The sequence below is a fragment of the Triplophysa dalaica genome, chromosome 12 (genome assembly GCF_015846415.1).
Source record: "Triplophysa dalaica isolate WHDGS20190420 chromosome 12, ASM1584641v1, whole genome shotgun sequence".
Lineage (NCBI taxonomy): Eukaryota > Metazoa > Chordata > Actinopteri > Cypriniformes > Nemacheilidae > Triplophysa > Triplophysa dalaica.
This window is the reverse complement of record NC_079553.1, coordinates 13,340,020-13,354,489: the sequence shown is the minus strand read 5'-3', so window position 1 is coordinate 13,354,489 and position 14,470 is coordinate 13,340,020. Positions and strand designations below refer to the sequence as shown.

The 14,470-nt window shown below is 39.5% G+C and overlaps 1 protein-coding gene across 1 annotated transcript; it reads left to right on the top strand.

The window, feature by feature from the left end:
- The first annotated feature begins 2,451 nt into the window (after window positions 1-2,451).
- Window positions 2,452-11,017, top strand: prpf3 (PRP3 pre-mRNA processing factor 3 homolog (yeast)). The gene is made up of 17 exons (XM_056763329.1): window positions 2,452-2,639; window positions 3,297-3,453; window positions 3,634-3,764; window positions 3,958-4,113; window positions 4,955-5,041; window positions 5,174-5,415; window positions 5,507-5,625; window positions 5,716-5,903; window positions 5,996-6,162; window positions 6,768-6,850; window positions 6,962-7,105; window positions 8,774-8,873; window positions 8,977-9,090; window positions 9,331-9,449; window positions 9,541-9,618; window positions 9,701-9,762; window positions 9,846-11,017. Exons 2-17 carry the CDS (start codon window positions 3,309-3,311, stop codon window positions 9,993-9,995), a joined length of 2,085 nt encoding a protein of 694 aa, XP_056619307.1. The 5' UTR covers window positions 2,452-2,639; window positions 3,297-3,308; the 3' UTR covers window positions 9,996-11,017.
- Window positions 11,018-14,470: the final 3,453 nt, after the last annotated feature.

The following is a 14,470-nucleotide window of genomic DNA, read 5'->3' as shown; positions in this document are numbered from 1 at the left end:
CCATGGACCAGTATTTACATATTGCAAGGTGGTCTATAGACCTAAAACACAAATCATATAGAAATAAATTTGTTTTCTGGTGAATACCTACTTGACAGAAATGTTATGGTTTTAGTTGACCCGTATTTCATGATTACACTATATTCAAATGCGTTGACTTTGAGCCAGATAGATCAAGCTGATGATGATGTCTGGACTGTTAGTTTGTACTTACAACAAATGGCGGCAAATTATTTTAAATTGACTGATGATTGTGACACATTTGCCTAAGGCATCCTATTATTGAGGTGTGTAACACATTCATGTACTGTATTATGTGCTGAGTTTTTTATTGATGGGTATCAGTGTTACAATGTTTGTGTGTACATCTGTCAAGATGTGCATTGATGTCATTGGCCCCTTTTCTCTATAGGATTCAGTGTCAGTGAGGGAAACTGTTCTGATTTAGGGGACCTTAATTTGGACCTGTGTGTGTGCACTCGCGCGTGCGTGCAAGTTTGTGTATGCCAGTGTTATTACTGCGTATTTGGGACAGCAATCCCCACAGTAAAATCACCAGTTTTTAAAAAGATCAAATGAACACTCACAGTGTATATATAATCCACACTCTTTTACCCCTTTTAACACTGCCGATTTTGCTGTGTATGAGTCTGTCTGTGTGTACTGTGTGTATGTCGTGTCCCACGAGTAAGTTTGCACATAACAATTCTCTCAATAACATGGGAGACTATTAAATTAAGAACCATAACAGAGAGAAACTGAAGGAGTGGGTAAATTATTCTTGTCTGACTTTGCACGCTAGAGACACACACCTGCAACATATATAAACATTAATCATAATAATAGTCACACATTCATATTCACACTGGCAAGTTTGACATGGTATTTATTGTGGTGATTTGTAAAACTGTCAACAACCTGTAATCCTAACAGAGTTGGCTAATGAAAAACCAGCAGTACAGTTTGCATCAGACAGAATCTTCCAGCTCATAACTGTTCACACCACAAGTTAAGTTTCATTCTATAGCTACAGCAAGATTTCATATTTAACATATTTAACAGCTCATTCATGCTTATACAGTCAAAGATTTGCAGCATATATTGTAGTCAATTAATAAAGTTTGTAGCTTGTTATTTGATACAAGATAAAAATATGGTATAGTGTGAATGCTATTTATAACAGTAATCTGATTATATAATAAATATGTAACACATGTAATTCACCGCCATCAATAATTTCAATAAGTACACATCCTCTTAAAAGAATGCATGTTCACAAATTATATAGTGAAATGGCTGAAATTCACTTGGGTGAACCTAGTTTGAAACATAATTTATGTTTTTTTTGTTTATTATTTTCAAGCGTAGACTACAGAATCTGTGGATGATATTAATAATAGAAAATCATATTTATACGAATTTGGACATTTGCATACAGAGGCTATTACATGAATAAAGCATTGATAAAAAAGGAAAAATATTGTCCCCTCTTACAATTCCCACCCTAGACACATGCCAAATAATCTTCTTATTGTCAGTCCTGACAAAATCATGCATACTGTATCCTTGTGTGGGAAAATTTACAAACGTCTTTCAAAAACCTCTCAGTATGGTTAAAACTATTCTTGTGTGAGTAGTATTGCCGGAAAAACCTGATCTCTTTTACAATTGGGTATTAACTTATCCACTGTCTTTTGGAGGAATATGGAATTTAAGGGCTGGCTATGGCACAGATGCAAGGATGTGTGTTGTGACTGCAAAGGTCCTGGCCGGTGTTGTGAAGGTACACTGGGGTTAGTGTACAAAACATTCCTGTGTGGTAGCGTGTGGCTGAAAACAGAGGGGAGACAACGATGGTGGCAGTCTGGGGAGTGTTGCCCCAGGCTCACTATTGCTGTTCATAGTGCTACTAGTGCACTCACATGACCTACATCAGACAGAGGAAAAAAGATGTGCGTGTGTGTGTGTGCGTGCGTGCATGTGGGTGTCTGTGTTGGTGTGTGTGTCTGACTGTGTATGAGAGGTTGACAATGTACAAATTTTAAAAGAGTAAATGCTGGCTAATTGGATTTTTTATTTTGTTATGAATTAAATATTTTCACAACTCAGTTCTGTGATGTGTATTACATTTCACAATTGTTACTTTGCTCCCCCCTATGGGACAAAATATTTTACAACGTTTACTGATATCAGTTTTATCAGCATCTTATTTTAAACAGGTTTGTTGCAGTCTAAAGGTAGTTTAGGGTCAGAACACATTTGTTAACCGTGGGAAAATCTCAGGAGAAAAGCTAAATTAATGTATAATGTACAATGAGGAAAAAAACGTAATCATAGACCTTTTATTTTCGTAGTTCCGCTCCAGCTCGAGAGATGGTAGCAGCGAGTCAGTAGTCTGCAATTATCCGGCGGAAATGTGACATGTGTAAGTAGCTTCCGTTTCCGTTTCGCCATTGGAAAACGTTAGGCGAACACCGTGGGTAACGAAAAGTCCAGAAACATTACAAGGCGTTTTCTTTTCGTATTAAAAGTCGGTTTATTCATTGTCATTTGGGTTGGCAGAAGAGAAGAAACACAAAAGTGAAGTAACAGCAGACAACATTGACAGTTCGCTGTGAAACAGCTGAATAAAGTGATAGGTAAGTGTGTTTGTTTGTGTCGGCGGTTGGTTTAGTTTGAGACGGAAACTAACTTAAAATAGCACCATTTTAACTGTGGTTTCTACTTTAAAAACGTAATTATTACTACAAATCACGGCGGTTTAGTTTTTACGATAATACGTGGTAGCAATCTCTACATTTTATCGCAAAATAAACATGCACAAAATGGTAGAAAGATTTAAAAGGGACTGTATGATGCAGTAAATAATGCTGTTATGTATGTTATGCTTTTATGCTCAACATAATAAGAATCATTGAAGTGAACCTAATGATGAAAAAAGCCAACGACATCTTTAAACTGAGCCTTGGTTTTTGAGTAACTATAGATAAAAGCTAACGTCACAGACCAAAACAAACAGTTTTTAACGAAAATTAGGTTAAATTTTTCTAGAGCCATTATGTTTGTTGACAAGTGTTATCTATTGATTATTTCGATGTCTTTAATAGTTGTAGAAAGATGTTGCCATTCATTCAGCGGTGACTTTAAAGCTGGGATTCTTGGATTCCTAATAAATGGCTCTATTACTTTCACATAGTTAAATGTTAGCCAAAATCTGTATGTATTGCAAGTCTGTATTCTGTCCAAAATCTTGATGACAATATTTGAACTGGTGTGTCTTGCTTTCTGTTTAATAGTTCTTCCCCAGCATGTCTCTGCCCAAGCGTGAGGTAGATGAGCTGAGGCCATGGGTGGAGCGCATTGTGAAGAAGGTCCTTGGATTTTCGGAGCCCACTGTGGTCACAGCAGCGTTGCACTGTGTGGGAAAAGGGCTAGACAAGAGAAAAACTACAGGTATGTACCTTTCTGTGTATGTTTTGAAAGGGTTGTCACATGTGATATAACCGTGAGAGATGAAGTTAATAAAATGCTCCTTAGAATTTGTTATAGTCTTTTAAAATGTGCTTGAATGGCAAGTAAATGTTGTATGTATTCACAGACTAACACTTTGTATCTCCTATTGATTTCTTTTAGACCAGCTAAGACCTTTTCTTGACGACTCGGCAAGTAGTTTTGTAGAGCGTCTGTTTGAAGCCTTGGAAGAAAGCAGAAATTCTCGTGGCAATAAAGGTTCTGGAGAGAAGAACCGCAAAAGAGAACTAAAGGTAGAGAGTTTTCTGAACGTCTCAAATTTCCATTGCTCAGAGTTTTTGTGTATTTACCATGTAAGATGCTTATTAACTTTACAGATATTAAAATAAATCTAATTTATTATAATGTACAGCAGTTTATATTTCAGCTATTTTGAAAATGTATTTTATTCCATTGTAGCTCATGTTTCTTCTCTTGTGTAATTAGGAGGTGTTTGGAGATGAAGTGGAAGGAGTAAAGGATGGAGGAAGTGTAGAATCAGCAACAAAAAGGAAGAGGGTTCCGCGCTTTGAGGAGGTGGAGGAACCAGCTGTTTTACCTGGACCCCCAACAGAGAGCCCCGGGATGCTTACAAAGATGCAGGTAACACAGAAAATCTGATTTATATGGGTACTCGCAGCGTATGACCATCACTTTTAGCAACTGCAAATGTGTGCTGTTTTCTTAATGATCTTCGAGCAGGGCTCTAGACTGCGACTAAATAGTCGCATTTTGCGACTATTTTTCCTGCCAGTGCGACAAGTTTTTCTTAATGGTTGCACCGGTGCAACTGCCAAAAATGTTATATTGCGTATGAGGCACGTTCACTCACTCATTTTCATGTCCCCTCCTTCAACCATTCACTTATCTATCAGTGCCCCCCCAGACGTAATTCACGGGTAAGAGGCGAAGGACCGAAAGAGCAGACGATTGAAGCGCTAAATCTTGCAACCGAAATGAATATGCAGAATACAAGAATTTCCCTGGTTAAAACACTTATGTGCCCAAAAACACGCTGGATATTAAAGGAATTGCATTCTCTTATAGGAAACGTTCACAACAAATAATGGAAGAAAGAAGCTTTAAGAAAGATGTCCTTTAAATATGGTAAAATGTTGAAAGAGAGTTTACATATACAATACAAATATTTCAATCATAAACAATGATTTGTATAAATTTCTAATTGATTTATTAATGTATTAAATACATTTCAATAAAGATTTATTGATTCTTTTTTCTTACCCCACGTCTCAAATTATGGGAATAACTTGGTAACACCAGTGCAAGCTCTCTCAGGTGTTAGAGCCCTGTTAGAAGGATCTTATCTTATATATTAACATACACCCTCCCTCCAGTCTAGTACATTTCGGGGTATCTACTCACCATTCTCTCAGTCTACCTCCTGCTGTGTGTGTTCATACTGTATGTGATGTTTCACCTTTAGATCAAGCAGATGATGGAAGCAGCCACACGGCAGATTGAGGAGAGAAAGAAACAGCTGAGTTTCGTGGCTCCTGTCCCAATTGTACAGGTGAGATAGAACCTTGTGTTCTTTCTTATCTGACCCTTCAACATTCGATTGACTTTAGCTTTAAGGCCAAAATACAGTTTAGCAAAGATTATTGCTCTTTTATAGCCTAGATTAACACTGGTATTCCCTCAGACAGACCACAGTACACCACGCCCTAACCTTTCAGCGGTGGGATCGGGCCAGTCCATCGCCCCCTCCCAGGCTGCTAACTTCATGAATGATGCTATAGAAAAGGCTCGCAAGGCAGCCGAACTGCAGGCCAAGATCCAGTCCACACTGGCCATGAAACCAGGAATTCTGGGTACTTTGAATAACACAGGGTCACATAACCTAGTGGCTTTGGCCAACCTACATGCGATGGGCATCGCTCCACCGTGAGTTAAAATTTTACATTTATTGGGTTATTGCACCATGTTGGCACAGTGACGTGAAATGAATTTATTTATTGGATGGTTTCTTTTACAGTAAGGTGGAACCTCGTGAGATTTCAAAGCCTACGCCCCTCATTTTGGATGAGCTCGGAAGAACCGTTGATGCCAGTGGCAAAGAAATCGAGCTCACACATCGCATGCCCACCCTGAAAGGTAATACATACAGAATACTTCTATTAGAGACCTTGTGTACAGTGTATAATGCAGATTGTTTTTCTTATTTTGTTCTCTTTCTTTGTCTAGCAAACATCAGAGCAGTGAAGAGAGAGCAGTTTCGGCAGCAGTTAAAGGAAAAGCCTGCCGACGATATGGAGTCCACATCTTATTTTGACCCACGTGTGCCCCTCGTTCCTGCACAGAGAGCCAAGAAAGGCTTTAGATTCCACGAACAGGGCCGCTTTGAGAAGATCGCCCAGCGGATACGCACAAAGGTTGGCTAGAGTTTGCTTCTCATGTACAGTTGCCTAGTGAAAAGCTGTTGTTTCCTATTTATTAAATGTGTGAATCGGGTCTTTGTCTTTAGGCTCAGCTAGAGAAGCTACAGATGGAGATCGCTCAAGCTGCCAAGAAGACGGGCATTCAGGCCTCCACTAAACTGGCTCTTATTGCTCCTAAGAAGGAGCAGGGGGATAGGGAGGTTCCTCGAATGGAGTGGTGGGACTCCTACATCCTGCCATTCAACATAAACCTGTAAGAGCCAATTGCCCTGTTTACTTAACAGATAACAGAAACACAAGTAAAAGTTTCTTTAAGTTTAACATGCTGAATACGAAAATCACATTACTTTTTTTACCATTGTTGGTACTTACCATTTCAGTATTATTACTCTTACACAGAAAAGATAAGGTACTGGTATAACACTGAGCTCAAACAACAGTTTAACATGACAGTTACTAAAAATGAGTCGTTGAAAACTTCAGAAGTCTACATTTGATCGTTTTTTACTTATATGACTAATACTGTCCTCATGAACCAGGTTCTGGACATAGTCACCCTGCATCCCACCTTCCCTGTTATATAATTTTTTTTAATTTTCTGACAGTGACAGTTGAAAAACAATTTTAGAATTGGTGAAAATTACTATAGTTTTTGTTTGTTTGCAATATACGATAACTCTTGATTAATGAGCTCAAAATTTACTTTGACTAAATACACACTTAAACATTGATGGCACATAAAATAAATATTACCACAATAATAAGCATCACAGAATTATACAAAAAAGTTCAGACGAAACAACAATTTGTTACAATGTTTAATTGAATAATTTAACACTGTTCTTTTTTGCATTTAAGATCTGCTCAGATGATGATTGATGAGATTGAGTTGCATGGAGTCACCAATTTGGTCGAGCACCCATCTCAGATGGCCCCACCAGGTATTCATACTGTTGTGAATTGCAAAAAGGCAAATATCTTAAGATTTGCTATTGGAAACTCATTGATTGACTGTCTGTTTTTATTTGTGTCTTCATCCGTGGTGCTCTCAGTGGACACTGATAAGCCAGTGACTTTAGGTGTGTATTTGACTAAGAAGGAGCAGAAAAAGTTGAGGAGGCAGACACGCAGAGAAGGACAGAAAGAGCTACAGGAGAAGGTCCGACTGGGCCTCATGCCTCCACCTGAACCCAAAGGTACATCAGTAACCATAATCTGTGTTTAAAAACATTAAACATAAGTTTGTTTGTTATTATATACAATATACAATTTGTTGACCGTTACACTCCCCACACCCCGTTTGCCCACGCGTACTGCACATTCCCAAGACAAATGCTGACAGCCGAGGATGCGGAAGACAGACGTAGAAAGTGAACGCAAACAGTGAATCTTAGTAATACGCTCACGCTGTGTTTGTCTGTATGTAAACTTGTCAATGATGATCTGAACTGTGCGCGTTCGCAATGGCAGCAGGAAACATTAGTGCCGCATGACAGTTGACTTATCACACATACACAAAGCTTCACTGGCCCCGCCCCCTGATGTCATCGTCCATCGCGATGTTTCACTGTAGGCATCGTCCGATGCCCATTTGGTAGACGTCACCCAACCCTAACTCCGAGCACATCTTCTGAATGCGCATTTAGTGCAGCTGTACTAGGGTTGTTCTGATTCACAATACTATCGTGTATCGACGATCCTCAGACCTATGGGCGATAGCTGATTCCCTAGATGATAGTTGGGTGTTTTCCAATATATGATGCAAATTAATATTACAAATGCGCATTGTGCATTTCTACGTGCACCTTGCAATGCACACGGCTTAGGCTTTCTCTTGCGCCAGTGAGAGTTTATAATTTGTGGGTATTGAGGTTTCAGCAGATGAGAGCTTGTGATGCGGGCGGCTCAGGCTTTTCCTCGCGCCGGAGAGAGTGTTTATAATGTGCAGTGTTTGAGTTTTCATTGCACGAGAGAGCCTTATGATGCGTTCTGGCTTTTCCTAGCAGGAATTGCTTTGCATGTGAGGGTATAAAACCAGCTCACAAGTTGTTCCTGTTTGGCAATCAAGTAATAACAGTGCACGCAGGCAACAATGACGCATTTGGATGAATGATATGGATATTTAATTTCTCTCGTTTAAAAGGTTGCGGTGGTAAGTAACAATGTTACAAACTGCACTGAACTTAAACTCTGATAGAATGCTAATTGCAGTCACACATGAGCATTTTCTAGACATTGTTCTGTTTTTGTCCACAAACCTAGCTTGTCATAGATAAATGCGTAATTGCCCCTCCCCTCTGTATCGGCGATCCAAAAGCTGGCCAGAGAACGATCTGACTATAGAGAATATCGCCCAACACTAAACTGTACACATCTTAATCTGGGGAATGTCAACATGTCATATTCCCATCAACGAGTTGGGAAAAGTATGATTTTAAGGCAATCTGTATAGGAAAGCCAAGGTAGGTTTAAACCGTTTGTTTCAAACTGAATTGTTAGGGTACATAAGCCACTGACTCAAATTGTCACGCAAGAAGAGTTTTTTATTTCATATTTAAGTTCTGTTATTAAAGTTTTCATTATTTACTTAGGTTTATGTAAATGTTACTGCTGTGTTGCACTGATTGATTTCACATCATATTTTATAGTAATTAAATAAGATCTATATTTCTCTTCCTCTCGTCATGTGGTTGCTACATGTAAATATAATAAACAATACTATTTTGTAAAGAAATTCATATATAGAGTTTTTATTGAAGCGTTTTCAAGCTTCTAAACTAAAGTGTCCAAATTTGTACTGGTATTATATGTTTGAGGATGCTTTAGTACATTGAAATATGAGGCATGTTATTGTGTGTTTGCAGTACGAATCTCTAATCTGATGAGGGTTTTGGGGACGGAGGCCGTGCAGGATCCCACTAAAGTGGAGGCTCATGTTAGAGCACAAATGGCCAAGAGACAGAAGTAAGCAAGCAGTCTTGTGTGCTTTTTGTTTACATAGACACACATGTATTCTCACACACAGATCTTTAATAACAGTTTTATTTCTTCCTGTGTGTGTGTTCAGGGCCCACGAGGAGGCGAACGCAGCACGTAAACTCACAGCAGAGCAGAGGAAAGAGAAGAAGGTGAAGAAACTGAAGGAGGACTTGAGTCACGGGGTTTACATCGCTGTTTACAGGTGCTAAAGTGATATTTTCTCATTATTTATGATGTATGGTTAATTGCAAAACTATTTGACCTGACAAGATGGATCTGCAGCCCCTCAACAAAATCATACTGAACTTAAATGGACATGGCATCGTTCTTGCTAGTTGCATGCAGCAGCATGCATAAATAGCCAATGATATCTGATTTACGAATATGTGCCACCTTGTTTTATCCTGCTGTTTATTTATGCATTTTTCTGCTTTGATCTCAGAATCCGAAATCTTTATAACCCAGCCAAGAAGTTTAAGGTGGAGGCCAATGCAAACCAGCTTTACCTCACTGGCACTGTGGTGCTACACAAAGACATCAACATTGTAGTTGTGGAAGGAGGTGAGTGAATAGAGCATCAATACTTAGTTACAACTACACAGATCATTTTAAAATGTCTGTAAATTACAATATATACATTTTCTCCATGTAGGACCCAAGGCACAAAAGAAGTTTAAACGGCTGATGTTGAATAGGATTAAATGGGATGAGCCGAACTCAAAGAGAGATGGTAAGAGCACAGAGGAGAGGAGGCTTATCATTGTATGTGATGTGATCTGAAGTTAACCTTTTGACTTTTTTTTTCCCACTAGAGCCAGAAGGTTCAGATGATGAGGGTTCGAGGAAGCATAACAAGTGTTCCTTGGTTTGGGAGGTAAACACACTTTGTATTCCCAAAATTAAAATTCTCATCTGCTCAAAGTGTCTTGTTATTTTAACTTGTACTCATTTTCCTAGGGGACCGCCAAGGAACGCAGTTACGGGGAGGTTAAGTTTAAGCAGTGCCCTACAGAGAACATGGCTCGGGAACATTTTAAGAAGCACGGCACCGAGCATTACTGGGACTTGGCTCTGAGTCAGAGCGTGCTGGAGACAACTGATGACTGAAACACTGGCAAAACAAAGCAGAAACATCGGACACGAAAGAACGCAGTGAAGCCTGCAGCGCGTGCACACTTAAACAACTGTTTGGTGTTTGAGAGGTGAAATAGACTGTTGAGAGAAATGTGTGTGTGTAAAAATAGGGTAAGTGTGTGAGAGAACAATTGCGTTATTACATAACGGGTGTCTGTGAAACAATGAATGGCTTAACAACGAGCTTGATCCATGAACAATATCGTTGCCTATGTGGCAGAACACAATAATAGCTGCATATTGAATAAGGATGGACACATTGATTTTGTCACCCTTGTAACAGTTTTAAAGTGTATGCTGTGCATTTTGTGATGACTTACAATGACTTCCACCCTTATCTTGATTCAGGACTGTAGTAACACTCCTGAAGTATGCAGTTACCAGACACTGTAGTTTGGTTCTCGGTGACTGGATGTGTTTCAGTGTACAAATAGAAGCATTGATTTCTGTAAGACACACAGGAGTTGCTTTTTAAGTCTTGCAGTGGAACGTCTTGTCTCTAGAATGGAAAAAAATATTTTTATTTTGGCTCACCATAATGTCCAGATAACATATAACCTGGCTTAACCAGTTATGGCAGTTTTTATTTTTTGCTTTCCCATGTTTTATTTTTGACTCAAATGAAGATCTCTTGAAATGTACATACACTGCAACCAACTAAATGAGGGCCATTAAAGCTGGAAAAAAATCCTTTGAAGTGTTTTAGCATGTTTTTTCACAACAATTGATATTATCTGATTATTTCTCATTGGTTCTCAGTTGTATGAACCATGGGGAATAATACAGTAAGTAATACTGTAATGCAGGCAATTTCTGTCAAAAGCATCATCTTCATAATTTACTTTTATAAAACCTTTAGATAAGAAAAAGACATTTGCTTTAAATGAAGGCTAGACTTTCAGAATTTCAAGATATTTTTATACCAATATTTGTGACAATTGTATTACTCCCAACTGTCATTGCAAAATAAATCAATAAAAAACTTGAATAATGTTTTTATTGAATTTATTACATGTTAATTGTTTATATAATGGTAATAACTACTAGGCTACCCATAACTTTAGTTGTGCCCCTTTATCTTAATCCATAGATCCAAAGTTTTAACATGTTACCTTGTACTTTAAATATTGATTTAATAAGTCAATAATTTGGATCAAAAGGGTTCAGCTGTCAAAAAAATTAAAACCCCTGGTCTAACTACACTAGCTGTTAAAAAAACCCCGCACAGAACATTCTTACATTCCTCTGTGTATGCGTGATGCATGTCAGGTAGTCTCAGACTGACCGTTAGCTAAAAGTCTGCTGCATGCAGCACACTTTTCAGGAAACACTTCAGCACGTTCAAAGTCATCATCTGATTGGTTGAATTTCACAGGATTTCCGAGAGACATGCGTACAAAACGAAACGTGATTGTTTGCCTCTGGCGCGACAGATCCTGGAAGCACCAATGACACCAATTCTGTCAGCTGACAGACCAATCACGACAGTAATGGGGGAATCCCGCCTCCCTGATACATACAGTGAGTGAAATAAGTATTTGATCCACTTCTGATTTTGTAAGTTTGCCTGCTTACAAAGAATAAGGGGTCTATCAATTTTAAGGTAGGTTTATTTTAACTTATAGAGACAGAATATTTTTTTAAAAATCGGGGGGAAAAAATTATATAAAGGTTACTAATTGATTCGCATTTCAGTCAGTAAAAAATACGTATTTGATCCAACTAGCAAGAATTCTGGCTCCACAGATTGGTTATGTGCCTATATGCACCACAGATTAGTCCTGTCTCTTTAAGAAAGAACTCCTAAACCAAATAGGTTTTAAATGATGTCAGGGACAAGATTCTAGACCTGCACAAACCTTGAATAGGCTACAGACAAAAGCTTGGTGAGAAGGAGACAACTGTTGGTGTGATTATTTGGAAATAGAATACAAAATAACTATCAAATGCCTTGGTTCTGGAGTTCCCTGTAAGATTTCCCCAAAGAAGTAAAGTTGATCATGATAAAGGTTAAAGATCAGCCCAGAACTACACGGAAGAAGCTTGTTAATGTTTTCAAGACAGTTGGGACCACAGTTAGCAAGCAAACCATTGGTAACACGCTATGCCACAATAGATTCAAATCCTGAAGCACCCGCAAGATCCTCCTGCCCAAGAAGGCCTGTCTGGCTTGCCTGAAGTTTGACAATGAACATCAAAATGATTCAGAAAAGGCTTTGGCGAAACTGCTGGGACCGCTGTGAGACCAAAATTCACTCCTGTGTTTGTAGGGAGAGAAATGCTGACTATGACCCCACGAACACCATCCCTTGAGAAAAGCGCAGTGTTGGAAACATTATGCTTTAGGGCTTTTTATCTCTGCTATGGGTACAGGATGACTTCACCGCATTGAGGGGCTGAGGGACGGGCCAGTGTACCATAAAATCTTGGAAGAGAACCTCATCCCATTCACTAGAAAATCAATTTATAACCTTTATGAAACATATTTTCCCTGATTTTTTTTAAAAATCTGTCTCTATCAGTTCAAATAAACCCATCATAAAAATGATAGACCCTTCATTTCTTTGTAAGCAGGCAAACTTACAAAATCAGCAGGGGATCATATACTTATTTCCCTCACTGTATACCTCTCCCAGTAGTCTCTAGTTCATTGTCGATCTCTTTCCCATGAAGATCTAATTTGGAAGGTATCTCTCAGCACAGCAGGCACTGTCAAGAAAAAAAAATGTTTAATTGTTCTTAGAAGAGCCATCAAGGTACGTTACTGAACGCAGCGATTTTTACTGGCAGATTAATTCACTGTCACTATATTATTATTGCTTAGCTTGATAATTGTAAACTGCGCGTTAAGGCGTTTTTCTTGCCAAGTGGCAAGTTATGGTGAACTATGCCAACTTCTGGGTCAGCAAGCAGCGAGACGAAAGCAACAATCTATGATCTCCGGCAGAGACTCTCATCCCCTTTCCATCATATGCCTGGGGGTGAAACACTCGCTAACCCCGGGTGCTGTCCTATCTGCTCTCTCTTCCCATCAAGGGTGTTAGAGAGAAGATTATGGGAGGCAGCCACTGATAAAGACGACCCCTGCCTTCCTGCGCCGCACAAAGAGGAGACTTAACAGCCCCCTACGTCAAGCAGCTGGGCCAATCTCTTGGACAAAGTCCCCCTGAACTGCCTCCTATTTTCGGGACTTATAGGGGGCATTCTTTTGCTGTTTTTGAAGCTTTGATTATGTTTCTGGGTGTTTAAAAATAGATGTTCATGTTTCTAAAAAAAAATGCTTTTTAATTCACATATTTCAAGTCTATTGTTCACCGCTGTCCCTCTTCTCAGAAAACGACTTGATTTCTTCAGGTATATTTAAAATCCCTCCTTCCAAAATGCTCTGATTGGTAAAGCTGACCATGTCTGTCGTGATTGGTCCCCGCCTAGAGCGTTTGTCTGAAGATGTCTCACCCATACAATATCAGCAAGCTTCTGCTTCTCAGGCTGTTGTGATTGGTCGGTCCCCCTCTCAGATTGGTATCAGACCGGTTATATTAACAATAATAACAGAAGCATTAGTTTTGCCTTTTTATATTGGACCTGAGTTGAAAAATAAAACAAGCAGATTGACCAGGAGACATTTGCAAGCAGGACTTCAAAGGACGTTTCATAGAAGCGTTCTAGAGGTTTGTGCACACAAACACACACACACAATCACATCACGGGGAATGGCCGTTTTAACAGATGAGGGAGAGGAGGAGGAATATGATGACGAAGCGATTGCTGGTATTTTGGAGGAAGGAGAGGAGGATAAAGATGACGTGAACAAAAGCGCTTTAGGTTTTTCAGAGGATCTACTGTACGGTTCTTCTGCCCTGGGGCTGAGGGCTCTTAATGCTACCAGTGAGAGAAGGTGGACTTCTTCTTCAGTCACTGATTTGTGACAGCGGTGTGACCTCAGGAAACAGGAAGGTGAGGCTTTCCAGACCTGCCTCCCTCAGCAAATTCCCAAAATAGGGGGAGGATAGGGGGAGGTCTCCGTCCCATACTAGATTTGCAGAACCTCAACAAACACCTCGGGAAGTACAAATTCAATATACTCCTTTGCCATTTTATTCGTCCCAGAGACACTCTCGGGGCTCTCATTAGCACCGAGAGTGTTCAGCAAATGTGTGGAACCAGCGCTCACTCCACTTAAGATTATTGGGTCTCAGAGTGTCAGCCTATTTTAGATCTTATCCTCTGTGCCCCATCACGGCAACAGGCAGAGATAGATACAAGAGCTCTCATGACCCATTTGGAAAGCTTAGGCTTCAAAGTGAATGAGACAAAGAGCTGCTTAGTGCCTTCACAAGAAAATATCCACTTGGGTCTCAGACTAAACTCAGTTCTGTATCAAGCGTTTCTATCAGAGGAACGTGTCAGGTCAATTCGCGGCTGTCCCAGCAGAGTCCCATTCAGGC